At 43.6% G+C, this 15,272-nt stretch overlaps 1 protein-coding gene across 2 annotated transcripts in view; it reads left to right on the top strand.

The window, feature by feature from the left end:
- Nucleotides 1-15,272, top strand: part of TRABD2B (TraB domain containing 2B) — a 278,818-nt gene that overhangs the window by 255,417 nt on the left and 8,129 nt on the right. The window contains exon 7 of one of the 2 annotated variants that reach the window (XM_032696986.1): nt 1,635-1,711. The exons of the other annotated variant lie outside the window; for it this stretch is intronic. Within the exon in view, the coding sequence (XP_032552877.1) occupies nt 1,635-1,638 (4 nt within the window). The 3' untranslated portion in view covers nt 1,639-1,711. Of the gene's footprint in view, nt 1-1,634; nt 1,712-15,272 lie in introns of those variants that run through there. 2 annotated transcript variants of the gene reach the window in all.

Genomic DNA, 15,272 nt, shown 5'->3' with positions numbered 1-15,272 from the left:
GTGGTGCTTGTGCACTTTTGTGCCTTTTGCTGGTTTTATTAAAAACTGTTCCTAGGAAAATTACTTAAAAGGTATTTCTGAAGGTTAGAGTTAAATTACGTGTTTTGGGCTCCTGTGAGATTTCATCTGAATCAAACCTTTTATCCCTCTACTTCGATTTCATAAGGATGGAGATCGGGATAAGGAAACATAAGTTTCCGCTCCCACCACGCTGGTGATGAACCAAACACTGTGTGTTGCCTGCCTTGCTGAAAGATCCCAGGGAGATATTAGTGGGAGATCACAGCCTTAGAAATGAGGAAAGGCTGGAAGAAGGGAAGCCTGCCTTAGTGCTTTCAGATGGTTTTAGCGTTTCTGCAGTTCTGGAGTAACTTCTGGTGTTTTCCTGGAAACAAAACAGAAAAAATACAAACTGTTCAGCTAAATCAGAGACTCACAACCAGCTCTGGTTTCCCCATAAATTGGGCGAGGTCTCAACTTTCATAAACCAGCTGCTGCATATTGTGCTTTTGGCAGTTGGGTTTCATCAGCATTAATTGCAAACTGGACCCTGCACAAAGCAATAAACAGCGAGTTCTCTCTAACTGGTTCCTTTCTGATTGGCAAGAGAAGGGCAGAAATGTGTGTCTGTCACCAGACTTTGTATTCTTGGGAGGAAACAAGCAGGATGGCTGATAATACAGGCATTGGAGTGTTACCTGTGCAGGAGAGAAGCATGGACTTCTACTGTGCTGCCGCAATAATGTTTTCACAGTAAGACTTAGCACTCATTTTTGAAGGATAATCAGTGTACTAGGAAGTTCTCACACTGGCATGTCCCACAGATCCATTGTGTATTTACATATACTTCAGTTGGAGTCCCCCATGTTTTGTACAGACCGAGGTCTCTGCATATAATATTACCCTGAGCTATGGCCTCATGTTCCCAAATGGTTCTTCTTCCAGGTTGAGTTTCGTAACTCATCAGTTGTCATCTGAAACTTGACTTGGTCACCTTTGAGACAAGGTTGGGGTTTTTAGGTCTTTGTTAAGGCTTTGGGGTGAAAGCTTCATAAAGCTCATTGTTTCCATGCAAGGTCTCCAGAATTCAGCTGTTTGAGATGCCTTTCAACCTGAAAAGTCAAAGAGAAATATACAGGTGGAGGACAAATCCAGGCGAATTTAAACCAGGTTATTGATTCTTGTATGATCCTCATTGAACTGTGAAATGACTGTAGTTCATACAGCCCTTTTCCAAAGCTTTATTGACCATGGATTAGAGGACTTTATGAGCCATGAATTGCAGGGCTTTTATGGACTATGCATTTCTAGGAGATCTCATAGGCTTCCATGGAAATCTTAGGGTGTTTTTCTAAGCTACCAACAGAGAAATAAAGGAAATGAACACAGGAGAACAATCTTAAAGGAACATCAAAGGTCTGACTCCAACCTATAAAAGCCAGGAAATCCATAATTAATGGTTCCACTAAGACTTCAGCTCTCGCAGTCGTTTGGGTCTGATCCGAGGTTATAGCTACAATCTGAAATGGCCTCGTGAAAAGTGAGTCATCATTTAATGTCACACATCATTATTAGTTATTTACTTTCAGTTATACCTTGGAGATTGTCCTTTTCTTTTTGTTCTGTCTTAACAGCTGAGGCATTTGAGTTGGCACCACTGAGTGGACAGTGTTTAGATTTGTGTGCTGGAGGGTTAGTACCACTGTGGAGGATGAGAAAGTTTCTGCTCTGTCTTTTATCCTTGTCTTTGACAGAGCTAAGATTTGCTGATCTCCTGGGTAATCAGCTACACTGAAGGCTATTAAAAAATAAAAAATGCTGATGAAATGTGTGGTTTCCTCTCCCTTCTGCCTCCTTCCCCCAAAATCTAAACAAACTGAAAAAGTCCTGCCTCACTGCAGTTTCTGTTTGAAATTGTTTGTCAAGAATCAAAATTAAATGGAGACTGCAAGTAGCAAGATTTTTTTTCCTTTAACTACTTGATTTTGCAGAAGTGTGCAGATCTGAAGTCCGTCTTTGGGAGGAATTTGAACTTAGACAAAACTCAAACCCTAGTTAGCTCCCATAGCCAAAAGCCAGCTGGGGCAGCAGGGAGGGGAGGCAAAACTCTTGGGCTGGAAGGCTGCAGTTTGGCATACAAACTGTGTTATTGTTCCTGTTGACACTGTGTTAGCTAAGCTTCCCCATGTAATATAAATAATTAATTGCAGATCATTCACTGGCTTTTCATGATGAGATGCTCAGTGAATGGAAAGACTAGAGAAATGTCTGTAACATTTCAGAGTGGTCAGTGAAGACCAGATCAGGGTCACACCTTTGTTGTAGCAGGTAAAGAGTTGGAGGCTACAAACAAAACCAGCCCAAGAGAACAGAGAACCTCTCCCAGCTGTCAGGGAGTGTTATAGCTCCTGAGCCCTAAGGCAAGGCTCCTGGGAAAAGGGAGGGAGGGGGAGTTAGTGTGTGGGAGGGTGTTTCAGGAGGAGTGAGCTTTGGAACGAGCTGTGGCAGCTAGGGAATGAGAAGAAGTACAGTGATGGGAAGAAAGAATTAGAGGGAATGTAATGGGCAAAGTCATTCCCACTACTGAGGAAGAGATCTGGGTGAAGATGATGTTTGGAAAGGGACTAAGGATACACATGCTTCACTTGCATAGGAAAGAAATTAAAGGAAAGGAATTGTTCTAAGAAGAGAAAAAAAGAAATTCTCATCCCAGATGTAAGCTCCGGCCTGCAAAATCTGCCATTAGTGGGAAATTAAATTAATCCCCCTTGTAACTAGAAATGGCAGTTCTCTGATAGCCCAGTGCAGACTGTTCAACCCCAGATGAGTGCAATAACATTATAAATATCAATTTATTTTGGAAGAAACAGTTTTGTAGGGGGAAAAAAATGTATACCAGTGATGGATGAAGGGAGACAATGTGTAATAAACTACACTGAGTGTGCCTGTATAGAGTGAACCTTATCAGTTTGGATGGAATTTAAGCACTTAGCCTGTTACCCTTTCTTTCAAGACAATGCAGTGATAGAAAACAGAACTCTGTCGACTCAGACAAACTTTTAATTCCACTTAACTGCATCTGAAAGGTAAATTTCAGTAAATTAATCCAAATTGCTTCCTTTTCACAACACATGGTGCTGAAATACAGTACTTAACTTCATTACAGAAAAGACTGCTTTTATTTAAAGGAGACCTAGACACCTTTGAAGTCTAACAGGTAAATTGTGGTCAGATGACTTCCCTCCATATGGTAGCTTTGAGCTTGAAATTTCCATCACTGGGGCCTTGTTTGTTTGAATTACCCCCTCTGCCTCCCTGGTAAGGATAGTGCTCGGGGAGTGCCTGCCTACTGATGGTCATGGGGAGGGGGATCACTCCCTCCTCCAGCCTCTCTCCCTGCAGCCAAGTGAGCAGTGCCACCATTGCATCTTTTTGCCCTGTGTTCAGCCAAGGATGAGGATGCAGCTTCAGGGCCTCTCTGACTTGGAGTGAACCTGTCTTCCTGAGGGACTGCTCAAGCAGCCAGGGACAGCAGGAGCATAGGTGCATTGGAGTCCCACCTTCCCTCCCTTGTCACACCTCATTGCTTGTCTGGGGCTTGACTGTGTTGTGTGGCCCCTTGGCTTTCCTCCAGCACTTCTTTCTACCATTTCCTTCACCGTTCTCCTGGTAGGATTTTCTTCTTGGGAAGCTTTCATGGTCACGGTTCCTACCAGTGACTGCCCCCAGGCTCCAGGGCGTGGCATACAAATTTCTGCAGTCATCAGAAAAAGCTCGTGGTTTGACAGCTTGAGTCCCAGACCTTTCTGTCACACTGAGAAGTCTCAAAACACCTCCTAGACAAAAGCTCCATCCTGATTCCTTGGTGGAGGCTGAACTTTTGTATCTTGAATTGGCCTAAATTCTGCTCTTAGTTTACCCAATTTTTGTACACTTTGATGGATATACAGTGTCCAGAAGAAGACATTTGGGCATTTTAACAGTGCATCAGTTGGTCCTTCTCTTGAACATGCAGTCTTGCTTCTGTGAAGACATCCTCAGCTCCTCCTGAGCAGAGAGCAAAGCGTGGGGAATTCTGCATTTTTCCCATGTTAGTTTCTTACTGTTTCCATTTGACACCCCTTTAAGATGAGCAGATGGCTTGATGCCTCCTTTAAACAAGCACTGGTGCTGGCAGTTGTTTCATGGACTTTGCACAGCCCCAGGTACACAAGCCCTCCAGTGAAAGTAAAATATATAACTTATAACTGAGTGCAGTGTACATAAGAGGTAACATACGATACAGTGATGACATATCCTCCCTCCCTAGGTGGTTTTTATTGGGTCTTCTTGGATTATCAGCTCGGTCAGAGTGCACAGAACGTATTAATTAAAGCTGTGAAACCTGGGCTCAGTGCACCATCGTTTTTCAGCATCACAGTAACGATGGGAAGTCCTGACATTCCTGTCCAAACCTGTAGCATCTCCATGCTAACAGACCTTCCCTGTCAGCTGGCTGTGACTGATAACTTCTTGCCCCTTGTAAAGTCCAAGGGTTAATTTGTTATTCTCCAGATGGGGCTGAAAAGATGTGCAGCCTCACTTTCACCTGCTAAACACATGAAAAGACCCACATGTTTTACTTTGTTCTGTTGTTCTTTATAATGTGCTGCCACTGTGTGATAGAACAAGAGCAGATAAAGAAAAACACGCAAAAGCCTTGCATATTTACTTTCACTGTTGCTTAAGTGTCTCACCACCAGTATGAACTATTTACATGAAGCAGTAGGCAAATCCTGTTTTAATGAAAGCTATAAATACCTGAAAGTAAAATCATTAGAGATAAAGCACACAGAAGTCTTTTGGAAAGAGAGGCATAATTTGTATATAAATTTCAGTTTTGTTTCATGAAACTAAATTCTTTATTGGTAATGCATTAGGTATTTTTTTAGTGAAATTTAAATCCATTTTGAATATTAAATCCATATTTCTGAAGGCAAGCAAGTAACAAAATTGGAGCACACAAAAGCTAGGATTTTTGAACAGTGAGGTATTTTTCAGCACTGGATATCCAAGAGCACTTTCTGTTTCTTATTCCTCAATGCTGATTAAGATTGAAAATACAATGCAAGATGTTTTATGGAGCCTATTAAGAGCTTTTTCTTCCTTTCTTGTTTTCTACTTCCCATTTGGGATGTGTTGAGTAAAGATAGTCTATACTATCTATTTATATCTGTCACAGCTTGACATATTTATGACTTGGGCTGGACACAGCCCTACCATTGCTAGATTTGTTAAGCTGCCTAAGATCTGTCTGATGCAGCACAAACAAAATGTTTGCTTAGGATTCAGTTTCAAGAAGAAGCAGCTGCTGAGTTTTGATAATCTCTTCCTCTGTGATGCACATCCCCACTTGTTCTGCTGTTTCTCAGCCAGCGCAGTCTCGTTTCCTCGTCCACTGCCAGGACTCCTCTTGATTTTGGGCAACCTGTTAACTTTTCAGTTCCATCAGTCTCCATTTTCTGCTTAAATTTTCTCTTTCTCCAGTACTCTTTCTACTTGTCTTTTTAAACTCTGTCTGCACTTGCTTGTATGGGCCCCGGAGCAAGGAGTAAGAAAGGACCCCTCCAGCATCTCCATCTACTGCACACAGCTTCACCTCTCTGAGCTCACTTTGCAGGAGGCTCTGATCATACAAACACTGCACTTTGCTTTGCAGCCAGTCCATGCCAGTGAAAGCGTGGGGTTTTGGAGCCTGCCCTGCAGCCTTCAGCAGAACCTCTTTGAGAGGGGGACATGTCTCACTTGTATCTAGCATGTCCTTGTCACCTGGCATTAATGCAGACTGCAGTAAGGAGGAGGCAGAGCTAGGCATCCTAGGCATTTTTTAATCAGGAGGTACATCTCCTCCATGTTATTTCATCATCTGTGCTTTTCCTGCCATTTCCACACAGATATATGTGCATCCAGGAGCACTGCAGAGTGGACAAGATAGTATTAAATCCATTTATTCTTTGCTAAATTCATGGACATTGTAAAGCAGTCCAAGCTCTTTCTGCTGATGCTTTTCCTTCTCTTGACAACTTGGCAGCCTTGTGGGCATCTGTGATGGTGGCCAGTGCCAAGGGCTCTGTTGGAGTGAGTCATGGTCTCAACACCTGCAATGATAAGTCATTAGCAAAATCATTATTTATGCTTATGCATTGGATCAGTTTTTTATTTCTCAGACATCAGAAATGCACTTAGTGGCGGAAGTGCACTAAGCTTAAGAAAAGGTGCCTGTGCTCATAAACATAGAAGCACATTTATTTTATCTATAGCTTGTTTAAATGTTAGTATTAAGCTACCATGGTCAAATAGGTTAGATTCGGTTTAAAGTCTTGAGTTTCCCATCCACAACTACTCAGTCATAAAAATAAGGCTTCAGGACTAGACTTAGAGTACAAAGTGTCTCCTGTGGACCAAAGCAAAAAAGAAGGGTGCTCATTCCACTGATTAACACTAAGTGAGTTTGATTGTCTTCTGTGTTAATGTAAGGCTTTTTCTCCAGCTATTTTTAGTCTGTTCCAGAGTGTGTCCCACTGTGGTCTGGTATGCAAGAGCTTTGCTGTGAGGTTTGCAAACACTTGTATTTCTGTGTTGTGAGAATAGAGCATTGTGTGTTATTGGAGCGTGTGCTCTTTTGGCAATGGAAAGGAAGGGCAGACCACGCTTGTGATCCATGCACATGTTGCCTGTGAATAACCATGTACAGCAAATGGGCTCTGGAAGAGAGCTTGCTAGCAGATGTCCTCATGGCCCTTCCAATTTATAAATATGAGCCTTGACATTTATGTTTTCCATATCCAGGGCTTTCACTAGCCAGATGTTCCGAAGTTTGGCTTGTTGGAGTCTTTAACAATGACTCCTCATGGCATATTGTCTATTGCACACAAAAGAAATAAAGCCATATATCTGGCTCTTATCAAACAGATAAGATGGGAAAATGCACTGAGTACCCTCAGGTAATTCCTCTAAACCTGAACTGCACTTTAAACACAGCTCTACAAAACTCTTTATGTTCACTCGGCTGAAAAATAAATTGTCTGGTACAGGCAGAGAAAATTTGATACACAGTAGCACATTTACCCTGCGGTTTGGGGTGGGTAAGGAGTGTGGTTTGTGTTATCTCACAAGGCCAACTGCAGTTGCAGACTCTGTAAAAAGTGCTGATTGGGCTGATGCCCAGGATGGTTTGGATTCCTCACACAATGAATGGGTAGTAAAGCACCTGCGCTCCTGGTATGACAATTCTGAATACAAGGGATTTTCCTTTAGCAATTGGTTTTTTCCCTGTGGAACAGGTGGTGGCCAGCTCCACATTCAGACTCCTGACCTGCAGCACTACTCAGCTGACAAAATGTAGCTGTCTCCATCTTCAGAATTGCTCCCTAGCCTGGTACAGCCAGCGCTGACCCTGCAGGGAGGTTGGACCTGGAATTTGGAGCAAGACTTTTCCCCACTGCTGAGGCGATGGAAGCAGAAGAGACTCAGCTGTGCTGTTCCTTGCACTGCACCCATCAGAGAGAAACGTTCATAGAGTCCTCTCAAAAGCTGGGTTTGGGTTGAAGATGGGACCTCTGAAAAGACTTTACTTGCTGTGTTAATGGCTGCCTCTCTGCCCCAGGGATACGCAGATGTGTTGAAGAGATCACTTACCATCTAAAAGCCAGAACAAACCTTCTAAAACACTGCAACCCTAGGTTGGAATTAGTATGTATTTGAGTGACCTACATATCTAGCAGTATCTAAAGCCACGAAAATTGCAAATCTGCTGTTCCTCTTAGCAGAGTTACGTAAAATCCATAAAATGTAAAATATTTCATCGTCCAGTGTGTTACCATAAAGAAAAAGAAATTTCTTTAAAATTCAGTGGAAATGCAAACACACAACACTGTCAATGCTAGCCCAGAGGAAAAAGGTAATATATATGGGTTTTTTTCTGGTTCTGCTATTCCCCCTCTGACTAGTGAGCTTCATGTCCTGGAAAATGAAGTGAGGAAAAGTGTGACAGGGAGCAAGGCAACATTACTGGTTTGGTGGGCAGTTGGTTTGTAGGAGGGGCTTAACCACAGTTATACTGTGGTAGCAGGCTTATCTAAGAAGACAGATTCATTGTAGAGTGAAACAGGAGGAAATTGGATTCCCTTACACTCCCAGCAGCACGGGGTACACTGCAGGCTGGAAACCCAGCAGGATCCCAAAGGGCAGCTGTGGTCTAAGTCCAGTTACTCACTGGGATGAAGGTATAGTAGGGTTTATTTAAATTCATATGGTTTTAATGCTGTAAAAGCCAGGTTCCTGCAATTATGAAAATGCCAGCCCAAATTCAGATTTCGCTCAGATCTCCTCTCTACAATTCCAGAATAACTTTACTGAACAAAGTAAGCTTTATACCTGGGGCCTGAGCCTAAGATGAGGGAGCCAACTTAGTGCCTGTGAGCTGCTGGGTGTCAGGGATGCCTCACACAGCAGTACCATGGAGAGACGTGGTATGGACCACGCTCTCAAAAGACATTTCAGGGTCTGTGTTGTGACACCCAGCAGGGAAAGGTTTTGCAGGCCTTCCATCCCTGCAGGCCAGCAAGCAGCTTCTTATGAGCCATTGGTGGCATCTCCAGGCTTTCAGAGGGTTTGGAAGTGCTTGAGGAGAAGGAGATTGTGCTGTGGCTGAGTATCACTGTATTTGCTTTGCCAGCAGCAGGAGGAACCCAAACCCTGTGGGCAATGCAGCAGTTTAATGTCCGTGGCATTTTTGCCTGGTAGATGTGCTCTTTGAACCTTTCTTTTTTTTATTTTGTGAGTGAATCTGTTGGCAAGAAAAAGAACCCAGTGCTTTTGTTCAGCGGTACAAGCTTGAATTCAATACTGCTTCAGATAACATTTTCAAAGATCTGACCCAACCTTAATTATTCTTACTAAGAGAGACACTGAAAAAATATAAGCAGTAAGCAGGAAAGTGAGGGCAGTGAATCAGAGAGAAAAATGTGATACAGACTAAGCAAAGAGAAAAACTGTTACATGGAGATGGAAAAAGAACAGGGAGAAGGAAAAAGAAAATTAAAATCAAATGGAAAAATGCAGTATATTGGACATCCATTTAAACCAGTTTATATTTCGGTTGTTCAGTCTGTTCCTTAATACATTGCACAGGCATCTTCTTAACTGAAATAATTTTGTCTTATAAAACACTCTCAGAGAAAATACTTAATTTGACAGGATGTTTTAGGTATTTTCCCACTATCACCTATTCTAAATTATTTTAAAATCTGGAGGAGAAACTCGATATCTTTTACAGTGTTTAACAAAAAAGTGACAGGGTCAAATATATACATCTCTATGAATGTATGTGTTCCCCAAGCACATCTAAACATGCATGGTTAATTCTGTGCATCTGCAAAAAATATTTGAGCCATAGGGCCCACACAATGCCAAACAAACACTGGAGTGCATATAGGAGAGGGCAGAGCAAGTCACTCTGTTTCTAATTAATTGAAAGGTTGAGCCCAAGATGTAAAATATGGATTATGATTTTGACCACCCCAAGAATATAAATTATTTTGCATGTGGGGCTGTATGAGGTGAGAGCAGGCAGTTTGCAAAATACAAACAAATAGTTATTACCCCCATGTGTGGGGTTTGATTCAAAATCACCTGATTGCAGCACCATCAGATTAACTCTTTATGTGTTGTGTGTCAGCAACCTGCCCAAAAATCTTCACAGGTTGCATCACTGGCAAGAATTCCACAATACTAAGCCCATCTGTGTATGCACCCTTGATGTTCTTGCTTACTTTGGCTGTAATAACTGCAATCATTATCTGCCCAAGGACCAGTGAAACAAGTATTTGATTCGTGCTGATTAGAGCCTTAATTGCACATACCAATCAGGTACACAGCCAGATGTGTGCAGTGGGTGGGGGTGAGTCTGGGGATAGATTTGAGCCCACATCACTATTTAGACTATCAGGAGCACATCCTGGCTCAGATGTCAGTGCAGAACTGGTGGAACAAAGGGCTCTGAGCTATCCCCTCTTAGCAAGGGCCAGGGCAAAACTGGGATGCATTATCCTGGCTCTGTGATTGCCTCGTCCCAGTGCAGTATCACGAGGGGATATTCTTAGGATATTAGAGAATCATCAAAGCATTTCTTAGAAGGGCAAAGGAAAGAGCTAATGTTGTCATCTCCTGTCTCGAGACCACCCAGACACTACAACAAATCATGGGTCTTCAGCTACAGTATCTTGAATTACTGTTCACAGGGATTTTAAAGAATTTAATGTCTTTTTTTTCCTATTTTTTTTCCTTTTTTCCCTTTTTTTTTTTTTTTTTTTAGGATGACATGTAGTTTCCTGATGGGCTGGTTTTAATAAGGTCAAAATCTTTGTTGTTGCCAAATCAGAGAGGAATATAACATCTTTTAGTCATTAGATGGGAATGGGGTAATTACTCAGGGGGTGTGCTTCAAAGGTTATTGGTTTTTATAATGTTCTGTGTTTTTACACCATTCTCCAGTTGCCTGAAAAGGAGCAGCAGGCCTGATTCTGCCACTGCCACACGTAGGATTTGTATTTGCAGGGTTTTCCTAAAGGACTTTGGGGCAGGAAGCTGAAAATGGCCATACACAGTCTCCTCTGGGGATGGAGAAAATTAAATCTTTCCCCGAGGTGCAGGAAGCTTTGCCACAAACTGCAAGTTGACTTCAGAAAAGGGCCCTTGGGCTGTGCTGGAGTTGTTTCTCACCTGCTCCTTCCCTACCTGTTAGATGCATCCTCCTGTCCACCTTCGCATCACTGTGTCTCCCTGCCCTCAGGCTGCATTGTTGTGACAGCAAACTCCTTTTTCCTGATGCAGGAGTCTCCACTGCCCCCATCCATTCCTATCCCATCCCTGTCCCCTCTTTGAGCCCCACAGCAGATAATACACTTTGCCTTAACAACCTGACCCACCTGTGGCTTTAGGGTGCCCCTGTAGTGCTCAGCCTTGCTGCAGGTCAGTGTCACTCCGGGGCTGAATTTGTCATCACAGAGATGTTTTACAGGTGGCCTGGGCCATCGGGACCTGCAAATCACAGTGAGAGCCTGCAAAATGCTTCATGTTGGGTTAATGGTGGTGTCACACTAACGCTTCAAGGTCTTGACTCAGATCTGAGTCAGGGGAGTCATAGAAGTAAAATGATTTCACGAGGTTTTGATGGTTCCTTGGTGGGTGACTCGGGGATAAAAACCAAATCTCCTGGCTTCCAGCCCACAGCCCATCCTGAGAGGGGCCCAAAAGTGCACCAGGGGAATCTGAGCTGCATTTCAGCACTGAGCCTCCTCCTGTTTACACCATCATGGCCCCCCTGGAGCCCCTGACCTAAGCGAGCCACCTTCTCCTCCTTCGTGTCAAACTTCAGAGCCAAGACCCCATGGAGGGTACAGCAGCTGCAGCCCGGCCGTGCCTATTGCTGGGGAGCTGCTGCAGGACTGCAGAGGGGAGCTGTGTCCCCACCAGCTGCTGCTTTTTGCACTGCAGAATCAGCAGTTTTCCTCTTCCCCCCCTGCCCTTCCCTACCAGTCAGAGCCCTCACTGGGGCCTGAGCTTTGCTTGGGATTCAGGAGACCTGAATTGCAGAGATAGAGATTTTCAGAAGCAGCTCCCCTCACCTGCCTTGGTGCCTTTATGGGGAAAGGATGATGGAGATGCCTTGTTCCCCATATACTGTAGCAGGAAGACAGCTGAATAGCTCTGACTACAAGCCTGCATCTGACCTAGCTAAAATTAATGCCAGCCTTTAAATCCTATTAAAGGCCAGTCAGGTGAAGGACTGCCTGTGATTCTCCTTAATGGCACCTTCTGCAGGTGCTGCTGTCTGCCTTGGTCCTGCACATTTGTGAGGTGAAGTTGCCTCACATTACTTTCCTTCATCCCCCAAGCATCCCATCCTTCTGCATAGTGTCCTGCTCCCCACCTGTGCTTCAGTACATGGTGAGAGTGTGGCTCGTGGTCCTTGCTCACAGTTTTCTGACCTTTCAGAGCCAGTGCCTGGTGAAACTTGTGCTTCCTTTTCCATCTTTTCCCTCAATATCCTCTTCTTTCTCCTAGAGATAAGCCATGGCAGATGTGGTCCTAGCAAAGAGCAGGGGTGGGGGATTAGACCTCTACCAGGGTACTTGCACTGCTCTTTGCCTCCCCCTTTGAGTGCAGGAGGCTCACAGGTGCCCACTTCAAGAAGGGGGAATAGCCTGCTGTCAGTCTCCAGAGGAGCCAGAGCATTGAAATAAGGCAGGATCAGAGCTTGACATTCCTTTCAGATGGAAAGGTGGTTCCCATTTGAGTCTCATCAGAAGGAGAGCTGAGATCAACAGCGAAGGGTTGCTGAAACACTCCCGGTGCTGTTGCTGACCCCCTGTTGATGGCGTGGCTGCCGCTGCCTCCCCGTCACACTGCGGCTGTGCTGCTCGCGGAGAGGGTGGGTGCTTGCACTGTGGGAAGTGGCCAAAGATCCAGGCTCCCAGTAACCCTGGGCTAACAAGAAAATAGTAGAGATAAGGCCCTTCTTTGGCTCATCCCGTGTCTTCCCTGTTGGCCCCAAACCAGTGTGTGATGGTGCTTACTCATTCTGACAAGCTAAGGCAGTTCACTACGCTACTGCAAATAAGTAGTGGCCTCCTCTGGACCAAAACTGGATTCCTTAATCAGATCCAGGTTGGATTATTGGGGTTTTTTTAACGTACTGAACCTTGTGAAAGCATGAGCCTCTTGGCCTCGATCCCACAAAGGGCTTTAGGATGTGCTGAGTTGTAGGTATGTGAATACTAGCCTTGCTGGAAGCGCTCGTGTGCTCACAGTGCTTAGCGTCCTGCTCGTCTGGGACCACAAGACTCAGCATCCTGCAGGATTCATCCCTCAGGCTGCAAGAACAGTGTCTGCAGGGAAGGCAATGATGAAGAAATAGGTGAAGCTTGGGGGGAACTATGTTAATCTGAAGAATCCCTTCCAGAATCACGTGAAATAATAACATGGAAATTTCAGGACATGAGGACTTCGCACTCCCCTTGAGAGGTTACTCTGCTGATTTTCATAGTTACATGCTTGTGACATATTTCTAGTGTGATTTCTTTTCCCCCCAACATACTCTTTTTTGCTCTTGGCTGAGCACCTATTCTTTTCTTTCAAATGTGTGGTCAGACTTTTTGCCAGCCATCTTGTTTGCATACTGCAACGGATTGGTCCCAGCACTTTAAGCAGATGTATTTTTCAAATCTTGATTAATAAATTTTGGTGACATAAATAGGTCTGGTTAGTTCCAAGAGTAATTGTCTTCACTTGCAGAACATTATTTCTGATCACCAGAAAAATAATGTGATCAACTCCTTTCACATCTGTTCATTAAATGAAAAGGGGAAAAAAAAGTAGGGCAAATTTTGTTTGAAAAGAAACAGGAAGCATATGCTTAATATCACTTAAGAAAACCCCTAGCCATCATAAGGTTAACATCAATTCGCAAATGCAAAACAGTCATTATTGTATTTACTCAAAAATTTTCTTTCACTTTACTAGCTTTTTAGGTTTTCAGTTGAAACATGCGTTTTTTCAGGGTTCAGTCTAGCTTCTTTCATCAGATGCTATCATAAGAAAGGCTGTCTGGGGCAACATTTGTTTACATTTATTAAAAATAATTGTCATGTGTTTACACAGCTCCTTTGATCTAGAAAAATCCCCAAACACTTTGTAAGTTATGCTTAAAAGGGTTACTTCCTCCACCCTGAACAGAACCGTGTTGGGAGTGAGGCATGGCAGCAGATTAAAAATGCATAGAAATATCACGATAATTGGGTTGGTCCTCACCCCCTCAGAGCACCATCAGTTTTCCATGAGCTTCAGAACAGTTACTGGGACCATAAAGGTGGTTTGGACTTTAGAGCAAAAGGTAGTGAAAATACTCTCTTCTTGGAGAGTCCCTATTTTTCATGCACTTTGCAAATAAAGAGGCAGTGGTACCTACTGCACAAAGCACAGGGCTGGTGGTACCTCAGCTGGACATACTGTTTCCAGTTTGGGGCATCTCATTCCAGAGAAGACACTAATCAGCCAAGCAGAGCCAGGGGAGAGCAGAAGAAAGGATGGAAGGAAAGGACCTGAGGACTCGTGCAGAAAGGTGGAAGGGAATCGTTTGTTTAAAAAAGAGAAGGCTGAGGTGAAACATGGTTAAATATGCAAAACACGTGAAAGGCTGCTGAGAAGAGTAAAGGAATAAACCTGTCCATGGGGATAGAATAAGTCATGAACTTAGCAAGGGAGATCTGGTAAAACGTTAGGCAGTAATTCTAAACATCAGAAATGGTGAAATTCTGCAGTAGATGTCTGCAGAGACTCTGGAATTGCTATCATTGCAAGATTTTCTTGAGATTGGATTAGACAAAAATGTCAGGAGGGGTTTAGATCTTGTTCCTGTCTTTGAGCCAAATGGGCCAAAAAGACTCTCCTGGTCCAAACTTCTGTCCTCTTGTGGTGACACAGATGGTCAGATGAGCCCTGCTTATGTGGGTGAACCAAGTCACACTAAAAATTAGGTTTTGAGCTCTTTGCGAAATGTTCACAGGCTAAACCAGAGCATGTGTGTTTGTTTTATTTTTCAGCTTTAAAATGCTCCCAAATCATCAAGGTGCTTGAGCACCCACCCAGCTTAGAGGGCTTGAATCATGTAATTGGATTCAGTAGGGTCTGTGCACAGAGCCTGTGCCTGAGGCCCCATTTTTGGGGAAAGTTTTACACGTTCTAATGATGGTAAGACAATGTATGAGTAATGCACCCATTTGAAAAACTGCCCTATTATCTGATCAAAAGTACAAGCTCATGAATATGATACCGCAGGTCATTTGGCTAAAACGTACCTGGAGTCTTCCAAGTTTTTAAAACAATCCCATACACAGAAGCAAAATAGAGAGGCATGAACAGCAGAGCCGGTGGTTGCCTGTTCACCACAGATCATGTGGAATGTTTTATTAAAGATATTTTTATCAGACGCAAAAGACTGAAACACAGAATATCCTGGACTGGCAAGAGAAGACGTGATAATAATTTAGATTATTATCCCACAGATCTGTGATTCATTTTTATTATTCTCTGTGCTCACTTCTGCAACGATCAAGTCCTCCCTGAGGAAGGTTTCTGGTTGAGTTCAGGGGACTCTGCTGCTGCTTTCATCCTCGGGGAAGGTCCAAGGGTCAGTGAGATGCTACGTGCACATGCAAACGTGCTCAGAGGGA

Source organism: Chiroxiphia lanceolata, chromosome 9 (assembly GCF_009829145.1).
Source record: "Chiroxiphia lanceolata isolate bChiLan1 chromosome 9, bChiLan1.pri, whole genome shotgun sequence".
Classification (NCBI taxonomy): domain Eukaryota; kingdom Metazoa; phylum Chordata; class Aves; order Passeriformes; family Pipridae; genus Chiroxiphia; species Chiroxiphia lanceolata.
This window is presented reverse-complemented; position numbering and strand designations above follow the sequence as displayed.